The sequence below is a fragment of the Microtus pennsylvanicus genome, chromosome 12 (assembly GCF_037038515.1).
Source record: "Microtus pennsylvanicus isolate mMicPen1 chromosome 12, mMicPen1.hap1, whole genome shotgun sequence".
NCBI lineage: Eukaryota > Metazoa > Chordata > Mammalia > Rodentia > Cricetidae > Microtus > Microtus pennsylvanicus.
Window position 1 is genome coordinate 29,252,363 of NC_134590.1, and position 15,660 is coordinate 29,268,022.

Genomic DNA, 15,660 nt, shown 5'->3' on the forward strand with positions numbered 1-15,660 from the left:
AGTAAAATGAAAAAGTATTATTTTTTTAACATTAATTTCTTTAATAGTCTGAATGTTAAGGAAAAAATATTTGTTTTTATACCTTAGAATGTGAGTCTGCTCACATTCCAGGCTGTTCCATTTCATCGGGATGAAAGTTAATGGTTTTTGTTTCATTTCTAAAAAGAGTTCCGTGGACCCATGAAAGTTGAGTATCCACATAGGAATTACTTAAGTTGTGGATGTCAGCCTTCTTGGTCCACACAGCCTTTTGAGAATAATGAAACTCATGGGAATATCAAAAATTCACCACATCCTCCTGCCTACTTACCTTCCAGAAAACCCTGATCTAGTCCACCCAAAGCACCTTAGATATAAAAACTTGGAAAGCTGCTCAAATATATGATAAGCACTTGCTCTCTTTCTAGACTACTTTGCTGTATTGCCCCAGCTCGGTAGATCTGCAAACATTAGCCGAGTGGAACTCTTCTCCCATCAGCCACCAGTTTGATGTGATCAGCCCCTCACACATTTGGATATTTGCACATGTGACCCAAGGCCAAGACCCATGGATTATAAGTCTCTCCAGTTTTCTAAAGCAAGAAAACCTTCCTAAACACTGCTCTACAGCCGTAAGCTACGCGTGGATGTTCGCGTACACAAGGCTGCAGCTGTTGTCCCCCCAGGTTGATGTAAAGTAAGTCCTTTGCATAGGGGGTATTTTTAAAAGGATAGCCTCCTTTCGAGAGGCATGCTTTTGGAAAGTTGACAGACACTGGAAATTCTGTAAGTCACTATGCTACATTGCTGTCTTGTGGAGGGGGGAGAGTGATGAAGAATGTAGCGTAGGCTCACAGATACCTATTTTATCTGTTCTGTCTTAGAGGCGAGGCTTCATTCATTTCTCCCTTTGATCCCTCCAGAAAGTCTGAGTGTTTGCAATAAAAACTCTATGATAACCATCGCCTTTAAATTAGCAGACAACTTGGCATTAGTTACATGAAAACTTTCTAAATGCCTCTGCCCTTGATAGTTGCTGAGGAGCGGGATAGTCACTGTTATTTTTTTTTTTTTTAGGGCCGCTAGCACTTGGCCCAGGCCACAGCACGTGGTCACTGAACCAACCATGTGAGCTGCAGGATGAATTGGATTTGGTGGGGGTTATTGATAAGGAAGACATAGTTGGAAGGATGACAGTGTGATAATTGGAATGAATATAAACAAAATGAATATTTTCAAATAAAATATTTGAAAAATAAAATAGATATTATTTAAACAAAACATGTGATTTCTGCTCTTATATATTTGTTTGTTTGTTTGTTTGTTTTTTAGTAGCCCCATCAATGCAAAGAAGGTAAATGCCACCACAAGCAGCGACTCCTACATTGGCCTGTGGAGAAACTACCTGATTCTCTGCTGCAGTGCAGCAGCCTCCCCGTCCCCCTCCCCGTCCCCCTCGTCCTCGGCATCCACAGGCCCCATGAGATGCTCTCCTCCCGAGACGCTGGCGTCCACCCCTGACAGTGGCTACAGTATCGATGCCAAGGTGCGTCTTCCTCACCCTCTGTCCCAGTGACTCCACGAGAGGACGCGTTAAATTCCTTCTCGTGGAAAACAAAATAGAGAGGTTGAAGATGATATCGCTCGTGTGTCTCGGAAAATTCTATTGTTTTTGTGGACTCCTGGTTAGAATTAGGGACAGAGATTTTTCTACTGGGCAAAATTGACCTTGTACATAAAAATAGCATACTGAAAATTTTAAAGTGTTTCCCCTTAATTTGCTTCCCAAGCCCTTCTACTTCCCACTGCCAACAGGAATCATTCATCATTCATTTCTTGGATTTATGAGACAGGTCTCACATATAACCCGGGCTGGCTTAGGACTTAACGTGCTGGCTCAAACTTCCGGCAATCCTCTTGTCTCAGCTGCCTCAGTACTGAGATTACAGAGTGAATCATCATCTAAGTTATCAAATGCTTGTACAAAAATTGCCTAAGTCACACAGTGACATGACAGATATTAGAAAGATCCGATAAATAGATTTTATGATAGGTCAGAAGACGCCTGGTGTGCTTGAAGGAAACTTAAGACATGGGTGTCAGAATTCTGTTTTTCTTAGGTTTATGGATCAAAAGATAGAAAGTGTCTGATGGATGCATGTACCGTTATGTGATGGTGAATCTCTCCAGACAGACATGTTCAGTGAACGAACATGCAGGGTGCCTCGGGACAAGCCAAGCTTTTCTAGGTTGTCTGTGCTGAGAGTTTAGTTTTGAAGTGGCATTTGTTTACCCCCAAAAATGTCATCTACTCGATTGCCCTTGACCAAAGATGGTTAAATGGCAAGTTATTTGGTTGGATATCTAATTGTAAGCAGCAATTCTGTTTTGGTTTTTTTTTTTTTTTTTGTCCTTCAGATTATCGGCATCCCCTCCCCATCGGCCCTGTTTAAGCACATAGTTCCAATGATGCGCTCTGAGAGTATGGAGGTCACAGAATCCCTTGTTCTTGGTCTTGGCAGGACCAACCCAGGAGCCTTTAGGTAATCCTCTTCTTCGTTCTTCTGTGCACTAGAGGAACAAGTGTGTTCATAAGAGAGGTGGGGTGGGGTGGGCTAGAGGTCTTGGCTCGCAGCTGCACGCCAGCCCTGGCTTCTCTACTGGGTCCCTGTATTCTAGCCTTCTCTTCTCCACAAACTTTATCTTCTCCACAAACTTGTTCTCCTGAAGTCAGCTCTTCTATATAAATGATCAAATCGTGGGTGAATTTTCTCAGTCCTATGCAATGAGCACATTTTCGATTTAAATCAGCATAAGCCAGGTTCGGTGTATTCTTCAGTTAGTACAAAGACTGGTCCTGCAAAGAACCGTGTGTGTTAATCAGTTGCCTTTGGGCTAGCCTGCTGCCTGGCAGGATGTTACTGACCCATCAATAGTGTAAAAGGAAGGAGAGCATTTTACACATGAGCGTGCTTCACCTCCATAAAATACACGCAGTTCACAAAACGCTGGAATAAAAATATTGGTGATACTTTTCTCTACAAACAGAGAAGCTTCTATGCCATGCTTTGTAGTTTCTGAGGGTTTAATTAGAAGACTGTTTTATAATCAAAACAAAGCTTTAAGAACTGTTGAAAACAATAGGCTTAGGGTTAGGACTTGTCAGTTTCTACTGTTTTTGTATATGTTTGCAAATTCTGCCTACTTAGCTGTGAGTGAAACTAATATGTGCTGTTTTTCCTTTAGGGAACTAATAGAGGAGCTACATCCCATAATTAAAGAAGCACTTGAAAGACGACCAGAGGTAAGCAGTTGTGCAGATTCCCACCATTGGACACTCGTGCAGTGGACATTGTCCTGGTGTATGCTAAGTAGTATACCATAGGGCAGAGATTAAGATGTAACAGGTTGATGTGTTTTGTTGTTATATGGGTTTTGTTTTTGTTTGTTCGCTTTCTTGCTTGCTTTTGCTTTCTAGTAGCCCAGCATTGCCTGGAACTTACTATGTAAACTAGGCTAGCCTCAAGGTCAAGAAATCCATCTGTCTGAGCCTCCCAAGTTCTGGGATTAAAAGCACAAGCCCATGCCCAGCTACCTGGTGTATTTTAAACTTGACATTTTCCTGTGCAGATTCTCTCTCCTGCCCAGGACAACACATGCAGGAACCCAGGGTCAAAAGCAGTTGAAAAGTCACTGTAGCAGCCGGGAGAGCAGGGCACAGAAGCTGTAGAGTTCCAGGATTTCTGAGAGTGGCCACCCAGTAATTGCTTTCAGCTTTTCCAGCCCCACCTTCCCTGGCTGGAGAGGGAGTCAGTGAGTGACTGCTGCTGCCCTTAAAGAGACCGTTGAAGCCACGCCCCCTCTGGTCACAGGGTATGATGGCTCTGTGTGGGTTCCTTTGAGAGTCTGCAGCTACAACGTCCTTGAGGATGGTTAGGAAGCTGTTTATGTCACAGTGGGTTTCTGTAAACTCTAGAAAGACCCCCAAGGGAGCAGTAAACACGACTTGGCAAATGAACTTGCTTCCGGAGGGCAGAAAGGTGGGTGGGAATGTGGAAATGAAAGATTTAAGAAAAATGTCTTAATTTTTTAATTTCTCTGGCTTAAGGAAATGACTTTGTAAATGAGAGAAGGTGGAGGGAAAGTGTTGCAGGGCACTGCTCTTCCCCATTTGGCTTACTATTGGGATCAGCACCCTGGTATTTTAACCCTCGGTCATTCATCCCATAACGGGCAATGTTTCCTTTGCTTTTATGCGTACTTTTTGTTGCAAAAATGAATTAGGTAGGAGGCAGGCATAAGCAAAACCCTAGGTTTTTAATCTGCCAGGGTTGTCTGCTCTGCCTCGCTTTCTGAGTCTTAGGGATTCCTTGTGACTCTGATGAGACAACATTGATTAGTTGTTTTGAAATCAGCAGGTCGACAGATCACCCAGGAGTAACTGTAGGATGTTATTTCTGCTACACATACGAGGGGGGGGGGGATCTGCTGATAAAATGTCGTGTGGTTTTGTTTGGCTCTTTAATTTCTCACCGTCCACACACCTGTCCCTTTGAGACCATAGCCGGCAGCATCCTCAGCATCCACACTGAGATGCGGTAACCGTGATGGGCCCGCATCTCTTCCTAGCATCCACACTGTTGACTTTCCAAATCACCTCAGCAGTTCCCCGTGAATTTCCCCAGTGTTTCCCTAATCCACATCTCTGTATGTTTGGAGCAGAATATGAAACGGCGCAGGCGTCGAGACATTTTACGAGTACAACTGGTACGGATCTTTGAACTGCTGGCGGATGCTGGTGTCATTAGTCACAGGTTGGTATGGGATTCTGACTTTCAAAACTCCTTGAAATACGTGAAAACAGAAAAGTACCGTTGCAACAAAAATATCTGTCTAATACACATGTCAACATCTGTAAATACCCACTAAAGAGGCATCCAATACATGAACCACCAGCCAGAAATTATGTACCATCGGAAGCAGAGGCATGATTGCCATGAGTTTGAGGCTAGCCTGAGCTATAGAGTTTCCAAAATAATAAGAATAAGAATGGAAAGAAAGAAAATCTACAATCAGATTGGTCAAAAACTAACTCTAATGTGCCCATGACTTTGATATTTGGTTGGAGCCTTGATTTCTAAGAAAAAGCAATAGTGGTGGCCTTTTCTTGACGGAGTTATAATTTCTTGCCTCATTTTGAAGATAAATATTGTCTGGGCCCCAAAAAAAAACTCACACGTTCAAAGGGTTACTATTAGCGTTATGCAAATTTACTCTGATGAACTGTTTTCAGTCCTGCCAGGAAGATTATGAACCTTCCAGATGTAACTTACAGTTGTTTTCCCCACCATTCACAAACCATAAATCCTGGAGGTTTTCTTGACACTAGGACCAAGACCCGTGAGGAAAATACCATTAGCAATGAGTTGAAAGTGAAAGGTTTCCTTAGCAGGGTAATGGTGTCAGCTGACCTTTGAAGGCAAGAAGTAATGGATCTGACCCTATACACAATAGGTAGCTGGAAAGAAGCTTTGATGGGAGGCATACATCAATAATTGAACAAGCGTAGGAACAGCGTGTGCTAGACAGGAGGCATACGCCGGTAATTGAACAAGCGTAGGAACAGTGTGTGCTTGTGTTTCTCCTGGTTGTTTCTTAGCGTGCCTTTCCGATCTAGCATCGGGAGCTTGTGACAGACTCTCGAAACAGAGCTTTAGTGGAAGAGAATTTAAAGTCGTAGGTTTGCTTTTCTTGTGTGTTGAATGGAAAGCAAAAGAAAAGATATGATTAGAGGCAATCTAGTTGAAATTGTGAAAAATAAGATGGAGGTTTGTGGGCTTGAGAAAACAAGAAGAACATGGCACGCTATGAGCCTTTTTGTGGTCCCTCTTAATGTGGTAGGAGAGAAGGGATGCTCTTTGCATGGTTCTGATTTGGATAACTACCAAATATTGGCATATTGAAAATAAGCTGTGTCCACTACTGAGCGGTAATTGTTTGAAAAGAGACTACTTTGGTTTCTCTGTTTTCTAAGAGAAAGTTAACAGGAGATTGTCACTGCTGTGTGTGTCCTCGCATCCCACATGGCTAAAGATGGGGGACAGTTTGAATGCCAGGGACAGGGACCCCACATGCCTAATGTGCAGGAGCTACTTAGTGGATATTTAAGTGAAGTAATGTTACTTTCTGATGTAGGATGCTGCCCACTAATTGGTGGGTAAAGACTCCTCTGTTGACAGAAGTCGGAATTCAGCCCATCAGTTCATTCAGCCCATGTTTTTAGTACAGATGGATATTTTTAATATAGTCTTTGAGATATCTTACTCTTGTTTGTGTGATCAGGATTTTTTAGAAGATATAATTCGTAAAAAAAATTTTTTTACTTTAATAATATTATATAGAAGTACTTTCCCAATATAATGAGAGCTGGCCTTGCCAAATAGAAACATAGTATCCTTTAATTGATATAGCAAGCACTTACTGTTTGCAGGGTCATTTTAGGCATAGTGACTCATGTAGGCTCTTATTGAAACATACTGTCACAGTCCTGGATACATAACTAAGAGCCGAAGGGACACGACAGGAGTTTAGACTTCCGACTAACAGCCATGGCTGTGGGGTGTACTTCTCTTGCCTCAGTTAGAATCCCAGAGCAGGCTCAGGGCTGCCCCAGGATCTAAAGCAGTCTGCGATCCAGCACTGTGCCCTTGAATTCCCTTTAAATATATTCTTAATAGCACATGTCATCTTAGAAGGCTGGGGATAAGTACCTGTTGGATAAGCAACCCCATTAAAGGTTTGGTATGAAGACCAACAGAGACAGGACACTCCCTGGAACTGGCCTTCCCTTCTACAGTGACACATCCCCACCCTGCCGCCCCCCACAGGCCTGCCAGCTCCTTACCGCAATATCTGTGAATGGAGAGCCAGTAATGTTGAGGGGTTTTTTTCACTTGGGTATGAGATCGGGTGGTATAAATTACAATAGCAGTCCTCGATGAGGAAGCACCAGCTGCTTTTTATATTTAAGGAAGCCAAAATCATATTAATTTCATTTCTGTGTCTTAAAGTGTCGTTCTGCCCCGGCCACACCAGGTTTTCCGGGTGCTCTTCTGATGGTGGCAGTGGGGTTCTTGCTTCAGCTGGAATCGAGAGTCACTTTTTCTCTGTGTTTCCTTCTCTTCGGTATTTTCAGTGCGAGCGGTGGCCTTGATAACGAAACGCATTTCCTCAACAACACGTTATTGGAGTATGTGGATTTGACGCGACAGCTTCTGGAAGCAGAGAATGAAAAGGACTCGGACACCCTGAAGGACATCCGATGCCATTTCAGTGCCTTAGTGGCGAACATCATTCAGAATGTTCCGGGTAGGCTTTCAGCTCCTCAAAGCCCTCCGGGATGCTCCGGCCCTTTCTGTGTTCCTCTTGCCTTGGAAGCTGTGTAATTAAGGCAGGAACTTGTGGGAGGCTCAGTAGGGAGAGGCACTTTGTGCCCAGACGGATCATGTGAGTGTCATCTCTGGGACCCACATGGAGGGAGAGAACTGACGGCTGCAGGCTGACCTGTGACCCCCACAGCAGCTCTGAGGCATGTTCACACGTGTGCATGCGTGTACACACACATACACACAAATGTAATATTTTTTAAAGCCTCTAACGTGAGATCATCCTGGGAAACTATGTCCGCACAATGTCAATAGCAAGATGGTATGTTGTTTTTTTTTTTTTAACCTTGTGTCGGTAGCTAGAAATCAAGAAGGAATCAACTCTGTAGGGATTTTCAGCCATCAGGACACTGATAAAATTCAGAAGATACCAATTAGAATGAGCTGTTTGGACGAGCTTATGGTAGATACAGTGAGCCTGGAGTGATGCTCAAAGTGATAACTGAGAATAAGATGAATGAGTCACACCTACACAGTGAAGGAAGAATACAGGTGATGGATAGAAATTAAAGCAAGTGGACGGTGCTACCGATGGCCTCGTGTAACAGATGGGTGCCTGTGGACGGTGCTACCGATGGTCTCATCTAACAGATGTGTGCCTGTGGACAGTGCTACCGATGGCCTCGTGTAACAGATGTGCACCTGTGGACGGTGCTACCGATGGCCTCGTGTAACAGATGTGCACCTGTGGACGGTGCTACCGATGGTCTCATCTAACAGATGTGTGCCTGTGGACGGTGCTACCGATGGCCTCGTGTAACAGATGTGCACCTGTGGACGGTGCTGCCGATGGCCTCGTGTAACAGATGTGCACCTGTGGACGGTGCTACCGATGGCCTCGTGTAACAGATGGGTGCCTGTGGACGGTGCTACCGATGGCCTCGTGTAACAGATGTGCACCTGTGGACGGTGCTACCGATGGCCTCGTGTAACAGATGTGTGCCTGTGGACAGTGCTACCGATGGCCTCGTGTAACAGATGGGTGCCTGTGGACGGTGCTACCGATGGCCTCGTGTAACAGATGGGTGCCTGTGGACGGTGCTACCGATGGCCTCGTGTAACAGATGGGTGCCTGTGGACGGTGCTACCGATGGCCTCGTGTAACAGATGGGTGCCTGTGGACGGTGCTACCGATGGCCTCGTGTAACAGATGGGTGCCTGTGGACGGTGCTACCGATGGCCTCGTGTAACAGATGGGTGCCTGTGGACGGTGCTACCGATGGCCTCGTGTAACAGATGTGTGCCTCTTTTTGAGCAGACACTGAGAGGTGTGCTAGGAAGATTTTTTTTTAAATATTTATTTATTATGTATACAATATTCTTAGTATTCTGCATGTATGCCAGAAGAGGGCACCAGATCTCATTACAGATGGTTGTGAGCCACCATGTGGTTGCTGGGAATTGAACCCAGGACCTTTGGAAGAGCAAGCAGTGCTCTTAACCACTGAGCCATCTCTTCAGCCCTGCTAGGACGATTGATCTGTACAACTGCTTCAAAAAGTAGTAAATTCTTTCCAAAAAAAGGCATCTTAAAAGATTACCATAAGCCTTTTGCATACAGCAAAAGTTGATATTTTTCTCTCTCCGAATACAATGATTTTGTTATTTTAAGTACTATATGCTAACCTTTGGCATGCAATCACATGGACTGTATTTTTTTTTTTGCAGGATCTTTTAAGTATATAATTAGGCTTGCTAATTGTAGGCACAGGAGCCTTATTTTGCCCTTTAAAAGGTAAATGCTATTTAAGGGCCAAGAGCGTTTTTCTCCTCTTTATTTTCTGTGTAGCAGAGTGGCTAGTATAAAGATAGATTTAGTTTTGTTACTGTGCACTTTCCCCACAGCTTCCGTCGTGATTTATTGGATGCTATTGAGTGTCTTAACTCATATTGATCCAGAGAATATTAGGGTCGGTGTGCTGGCTACTTTTATGTCATTGTAACAAAGGTAGAGCCATCTGAAAAGAGGGGACCTCAGTTGAGAAAATGCCTCCCTAAGATCTGGGAGGCATTTTCGTAATTAGTGATTGATGGGGGAGGGCCCAGCCCTTTGTGAGCAGTGCTCTTCCTGGGCTGGTGGTCCTGGGTTCTGTAAGAAAGCAGACTGAGCACGCCACGAGGAGCTGTTATATGGGCTGTGTGGAAGGGTGAGTGATGCAAACCCTTTCCTTGTCACTCTTTGTCATGGTGTTTCATCACAGCAATAGGGACCCTGACTTGAAAGGGGCAAGCTCCCCTGCACGAGTAGGTACTGAACCAATTCACAGAGCCCCGCAGGCTTTTGGCACCATCCCAGGGCACACAGCAGTCTGCACAGAAGACCTGGAGTAGGTCTGCTCTCCTTTGCTCTCATGTCAAGACAAATGTGTGCTTTCTTTTGCAAGGGATCTCTTCTACTGGGGGAAAAATACAAAATTTGAAGTAGAACTTTCCTAGCCAAAAGCCCTCATTTAGCAATGAATCAAGTGCCTTGTGGTGATGCAGCCATGGAGTTCATGAGGCAGCCAGGAAGAGGCTAGTCCTGACTCCAGCTCCCGCCTAGACTCCTTGCAGCATCCACCTGGAAGTTTTAGATGATTCAAATGCAGCTTCCTCTTCGTATCCTGATGTTGGCATGCACATTAGAATAAATGGACTAGGAGTAAATATGTCTCCCCGTTTTTGTATTTACAGTGCACCAGAGAAGAAGTATTTTTCCTCAACAAAGCCTTCGTCACAGTCTGTTCATGCTGTTCAGTCACTGGGCAGGCCCCTTTAGCATCATGTTTACGCCCTTGGACAGATACAGCGATAGGAATATGCAAATCAATAGACATCAGTACTGTGCGCTAAAGGTATTTCCATAGATCCCTGATTTCCTTCTCACTATATTAGAGTCTCCTTATGTCATAGCACGAACAGAAAGAGGTTCTTCAGAGCACCTAGAGTGCCGGGGTCTGGGTTTGTCTGCCATGTAGGAAGCTTTGTCTAGCTTCCTAAAATACAGCACAAAAGAGTTCCAGAAATCTGTAAGATTTCATCATTGTTTTCCTAAAGGATTAAGGGTACCTATTTTTGTTTGTATTTGTGTTCTTTCCCCTTGTCTTTACAGTGCATAGTTAATTTGCTGTGATGATAAACTAACTTACTCATAATAAATGCTTCGCTTTTAAAAGTTTCTTCTACGATGGGATACAGCTTCCTGACCGAGTGCTTGCCTAGCATGTCTAAGCCCTAGGGTTTAGCCCCAGAACAACAAAAAAAAATTACTATTTTATATTTCCTTGTGAAAGGTATTCTGGCTAGATACACATTAGTAAGTGGCAACATTTTGCCTCTTAAATGTGTTAAATGTGGTTCTGATGTTATCGTTTGAAGGCCATGTCTGCTGTGCTGTGCTGTGGCCCTGTCGCAGACAATGTGGGACTGTCATCAGATGGGTATTTGTACAAATGGCTGGACAACATTCTGGACTCTCTGGATAAGAAGGTAATTTCTCAGAAATTACCATTGCATTATTTGCAGTTACTGTGTGGACCACTGAAATAAGTCTGCCTTAAAAACAGGATGGAATTATATGCATAAAAAAAAAATAAGGACTATGGTGACGGCTCCGTGATTGGAGCACTTGCCAGGCAAGTGTAAGGACCCGAGTTCAGATCCCTAGCACCATGTAAACACCAAGTTGATGGGGCAGCCTGCTCGTAATCCCATTACTCAGAAAGCAACTGGGATTGCCAGAGCAGACTGGACTAACATTATTGGTGAGCTCTGGGCACAATTGAGAGATTTTGCCTCGATGAATAAGCATATGAGATAAAATTAGATAGGATATATCACCTAAGAAAGTTAGAATTCTTATTACTCACATGAATAATTTTAATTTCTCTTTCATGGTATAGGATTAATGTGGGGTCGTATGTATATCTAAATAGGATTCAGTCTAAATAACTAAAATATTAAAGTATTAAAAAATTCCATGGAGAAGCTTGGTTTCAGCTCACTGTTTTGAGCACTTTTGAGTTAATCCTTCTTTCCTGCCTTCTTCCTCACCCCCATGCCCTGTTATTCAGTTTGCATACCAGCTTCACAATATAAAGTGTGGCTTACCCTTCACCCTCTGCCCCCAGCACTGAGTTATTGCAAATAATAATAAAACTTGATAAGAATCATTGAGGAGGGCACCATTTATTTTCTTCTGAAAGTTCAGAACCATTGTTCACATTCATCAGTTGCCTTGGGGCGCTGTTGGAAGAGAGCATCAAACTAAAATAGCCTTGCAGGGATATATATATAAAGACAGATACACAAGTGATTCCCCGCCCCCAGCAGGTAACTGGGAATTAGTTGATTGGATTGTGTGATGGTGTGCAGTAAATGCATGCTGCATCCTCAGCATACTCCCTGCTCCTGACTTCCTCTCCCTGTCACTCCTGTCCTTCCCCAGGTTCACCAGTTGGGCTGTGAAGCAGTCACGTTGCTGCTGGAGCTGAACCCAGACCAGAGCAACCTGATGTACTGGGCCGTGGACCGATGCTACACTGGTTCCCGGAGGGTAGCAGCTGGTTGCTTCAAAGCCATCGCCAACGTGTTCCAGAACAGGTACCTAGTCCACACATGCACTCAGGGTACAGTTACAGTTGTTTGTGGGTCTGTTTTCAAGAGACTCTTTCAGAAATACTAAGAACCCTTTATTTTCTTTCCTTGAACACTAGTGAAATTTAGTCAATAAAGGATAACAACTCCGCCTCCCCCAAATCTGTTGTCTTTAAAACAGGAAGTCACTTGTAGCCTTAGACGTTCACAGCCTTGCCTGTTGTTTGCCATATCCGTTCACTGATGTGAATGTTTCCAAACATTGCTTTTCCTAATGCATGATGTTTATCTTCAGGGATTATCAGTGTGACACGGTGATGCTCCTGAATCTAATACTGTTTAAAGCAGCTGACTCTTCTAGAAGTATTTATGAAGTTGCTATGCAACTCTTACAGGTTCGTGTACAAATTGTGTTTAAAGTCTAACTTTACTCATGATCTGGCAAAGTTGATACATTATTTTTACCATTAATGCATAGTAATATTGGTAGTAAAGGTAGGGCACCAAGTTCTGGTTATTAGTAGAAATACAAGCCAAAGACAATATTGCTGTTTAAATCTTTAATAATATAAAGTGTTCAGAACTGCCCTATAGAGGATTATGTTAGTGTATGTGAATGTATTTTGATACTTAGGATTCACTAATTAGGGCTGGTATATAGGAATGGCTACTTCTGTTTGACAGATGAGAGTTGGGTGGCTGGAGTATTTTTTTTGTTTTGAGAACCATCCTTTATGATAGCCTTACTTTTCTTAGATTATCATTATCAATTTTTTTTATTATTTTTTTTAATTTATTTTTTTTTATTATTGAGAAAAAAATTTCCGCCTCCTCCCAGCCTCCCACTCCTCCCCCCCTCCCCTCACTCCTCTCCCCCTCCCCCCACTCCTCTCCCCCTCCCTCCACTCCTCTCCCCCTCCCTCTCCAGTCTGAAGAGCAGTCAGGGTTCCCTGCCCTGTGGAAAGTCCAAAGTCCTCCCCCCTCCATCCTGGTCTAGGAAGGTGAACATCCAAACTGGCTAGGCTCCCACAAAGCCAGGACATGAGGTAGGATCAAAACCCAGTGCCATTGCCCTTAGCTTTTCAGCAGCCCTCATTGTCCGCCATATCCAGAGAGTCCGGTTTTATCCCATGCTTTTTCAGTCACAGTCCAGCTGGCCTTGGTGAGCTCCAATAGATCAGCAAATTTTTAACTGGTTGGTCACAAGGCATGATGCAGTGGTGTTTGAGAAGGCCTTAAAGTGGCGGTGGAGTAGATGGCTGATGTTCCCAAAGGCGCTGAGGTGGTACCCGTGCTGGACCGGCTAAGGAATTATATCTAATGTCACTCTTTCTAGTGAAGAAAAAGGTTAACAGTTACTCATGCTTCATATAGTGTAAGCCAAGGGCAGTTTATAGGCTGTCTAGTGATTAGCCAAGAGCTGTATCCTGGGGCTTTTCCCATGTGCACATATTGTATGCAATTATATTTTTACCTGGAAAAGTGATTAATTTTTTCAAGTCATTGCACAGTGAGTTGCTAAAGCTAATTCAGACTGGGCTGTGTACCAGCATCATTGATGTTGGATACCTGGGTGCAAATCTTTCTGAACGGTGAACGGTGGCCGTCTTCTGCAGGCATTTCAAATACTAGAAACGGGCATAGTGATATAAATGACTATAGATTTAAAAGTGGAATACTGTGTAGGAGAGTTTTTGGTTTTTAATTATAGCTAAACTCCGGAGGAACCCCTAAAGAATTGACTGAAGTTGATGGAATTACTTTCCTATAGATCCTGGAACCGAAGATGTTTCGCTATGCTCACAAATTGGAGGTTCAGAGAACGGATGGAGTCCTCAGCCAGCTGTCCCCGCTACCACATCTGTATTCTGTATCTTATTACCAGTTGTCTGAGGAGCTAGCCCGGGCGTATCCAGAGCTCACTCTCGCCATATTCTCAGGTTGCCCAAGGAAATGCTTCCTGTTTCTTTTGCAGTCAGCTAGTGTGTGTGTGTGTGTGTGTGTGTGTGTACACATGTACATATATACCTATAAGTGAATGTGCGTGCATGGGAAGGCCAGCAGCTGATGCAAGTCTTTTCCGGAGGCATGTTGACCATTGTTTAGATAGGGCCTCCCTGGTTTCGCTAGATGGCCTGGCTCCTCTGTCTGCCTCCTCAGCTTGAAGACTACAGATGGTTGCACTGTGCCCACCTCTTTACCTTGTGTGTTTGGGGTCCACACTCACATCCTGATGTTTCCATGGCAAGCGTTTTACTGACCCAGCCTCCTCCCAGCTCTCAAAGACTATCCTTAGAAAATTCAGAACGTCGGAAATGTGAGGTTGAATCAGAATGTGTCTGAGTTTTTTCTTTAATAAGAACTTAAACTCATCCATCTTGCTTTTTCAATCTGATGACACTGTCTAGCATTTTAAAAAAAAGAAAAAGAGGGCTTCCTATACACTTTGGGTTTTCTGTTTTGTTTGTTCACAAAGTGAACCTTGAAGGTTGCTGGCTCGCTGGTTCCTCCGTCTCAGCTTGGCCCCTCTCCACAGTGTCTTCCTTGAGTACCTACACCACATTCACCATCCGCCATGTCGTGTTCCTCGTTCCCCTCTCAGGAGGGCGTTCATTCTGTTAATGGCAGGCTTCTGTCTGAAACTCACCAGATCCCCTCTGGCTGCTGACTCTACTCTCTGGCATGAAGTCTTCAGTTCCGTGGCGGTTCACAGCCACGGATATTGGCTGTCTTCTGTGGCTCTCAGTTCTATCCTGTCTTGGTTTCCCAGGCATTTATCATTTTCTGGATTTTTTTTTTCCCCTGTCACCTTCAGTGGAGACTTGCCTTCTATTCATATTGATGTTCCCACACTTCAACCTGAGGTGATTCCATCTCCATGGAAGAGGTTAAGCCTTGATATGGCCCCAGTTCCTATACACTAAGTTAGGATGTCTTCATTCAAGCTCTTGAGTATCACAGCTTGTTTTTCATGCCAAAACTATACAGTTTGTATATAAACGATAGAACATCTCCATGCAGAGTGTTTGTCTTTTTCTTGAGACGTCATTCTCACTGTGGTCTTGCTCATTTCAAAGACACAGTTCAGAAGTGTCGAGCGTAAAATAGATCTCTAGAGCTCTTTGAGCTTGCAGAGTTGAAACTAGTCCTTATTCAGCGTGTGCCTATTTTCCTGCCCTTCATCACCTCATGGCCACCATTCGGAGCACCTTGTGTTTTTCTAACTCTGGATAGGCAAATGGAATCGTACGGTACTTTATGTGTGTGGCTAGGGTATTTCACTTAGCTCAGTGTCTTCTGGGCTCCTTCCTAGAGCACAGAATGAGTTTTCCTTCTCTCGTAAGGCTCTGAGAATCCCAGTGTCTATCATCACAGGCCGTTGGCCCGTTCTTTCATCTGTCTGTCATTTCACTTGCTTCCCTTTTTGTTATGCATACAGATGTGCGCATGTCACTTTTCAGTCTCTGCCTTGAGTTGTTTAAGATATAGACTTCATAGTTGGGTTGCTTGGATGGTAGAGTGGTTCACCATCTTATACTCTTACCAAGAGTATGGAAACATTTATTTAACTGCCTAAGGCGAGTTGTATAAGAAATAAGTAGGGCTGGTGATGGTGCCACACATTTGCAACCCCAGTACCCTGGAGGTGGAGCTCAAGTCC

At 43.9% G+C, this 15,660-nt stretch overlaps 1 protein-coding gene across 9 annotated transcripts in view; it reads left to right on the plus strand.

The window, feature by feature from the left end:
• Positions 1-15,660, plus strand: part of Fryl (FRY like transcription coactivator) — a 225,016-nt gene that overhangs the window by 157,102 nt on the left and 52,254 nt on the right. For all 9 annotated transcript variants that reach the window (XM_075943110.1, XM_075943111.1, XM_075943109.1 and 6 more), the window contains 11 exons: positions 408-676; positions 1,312-1,525; positions 2,398-2,522; positions 3,226-3,283; positions 4,702-4,793; positions 7,175-7,347; positions 10,098-10,258; positions 10,782-10,892; positions 11,851-12,005; positions 12,295-12,394; positions 13,771-13,939. In XM_075943110.1, coding sequence (XP_075799225.1) covers positions 408-676; positions 1,312-1,525; positions 2,398-2,522; positions 3,226-3,283; positions 4,702-4,793; positions 7,175-7,347; positions 10,098-10,258; positions 10,782-10,892; positions 11,851-12,005; positions 12,295-12,394; positions 13,771-13,939 — 1,627 coding nt within the window. The remainder of the gene's footprint in view (positions 1-407; positions 677-1,311; positions 1,526-2,397; positions 2,523-3,225; positions 3,284-4,701; positions 4,794-7,174; positions 7,348-10,097; positions 10,259-10,781; positions 10,893-11,850; positions 12,006-12,294; positions 12,395-13,770; positions 13,940-15,660) is intronic.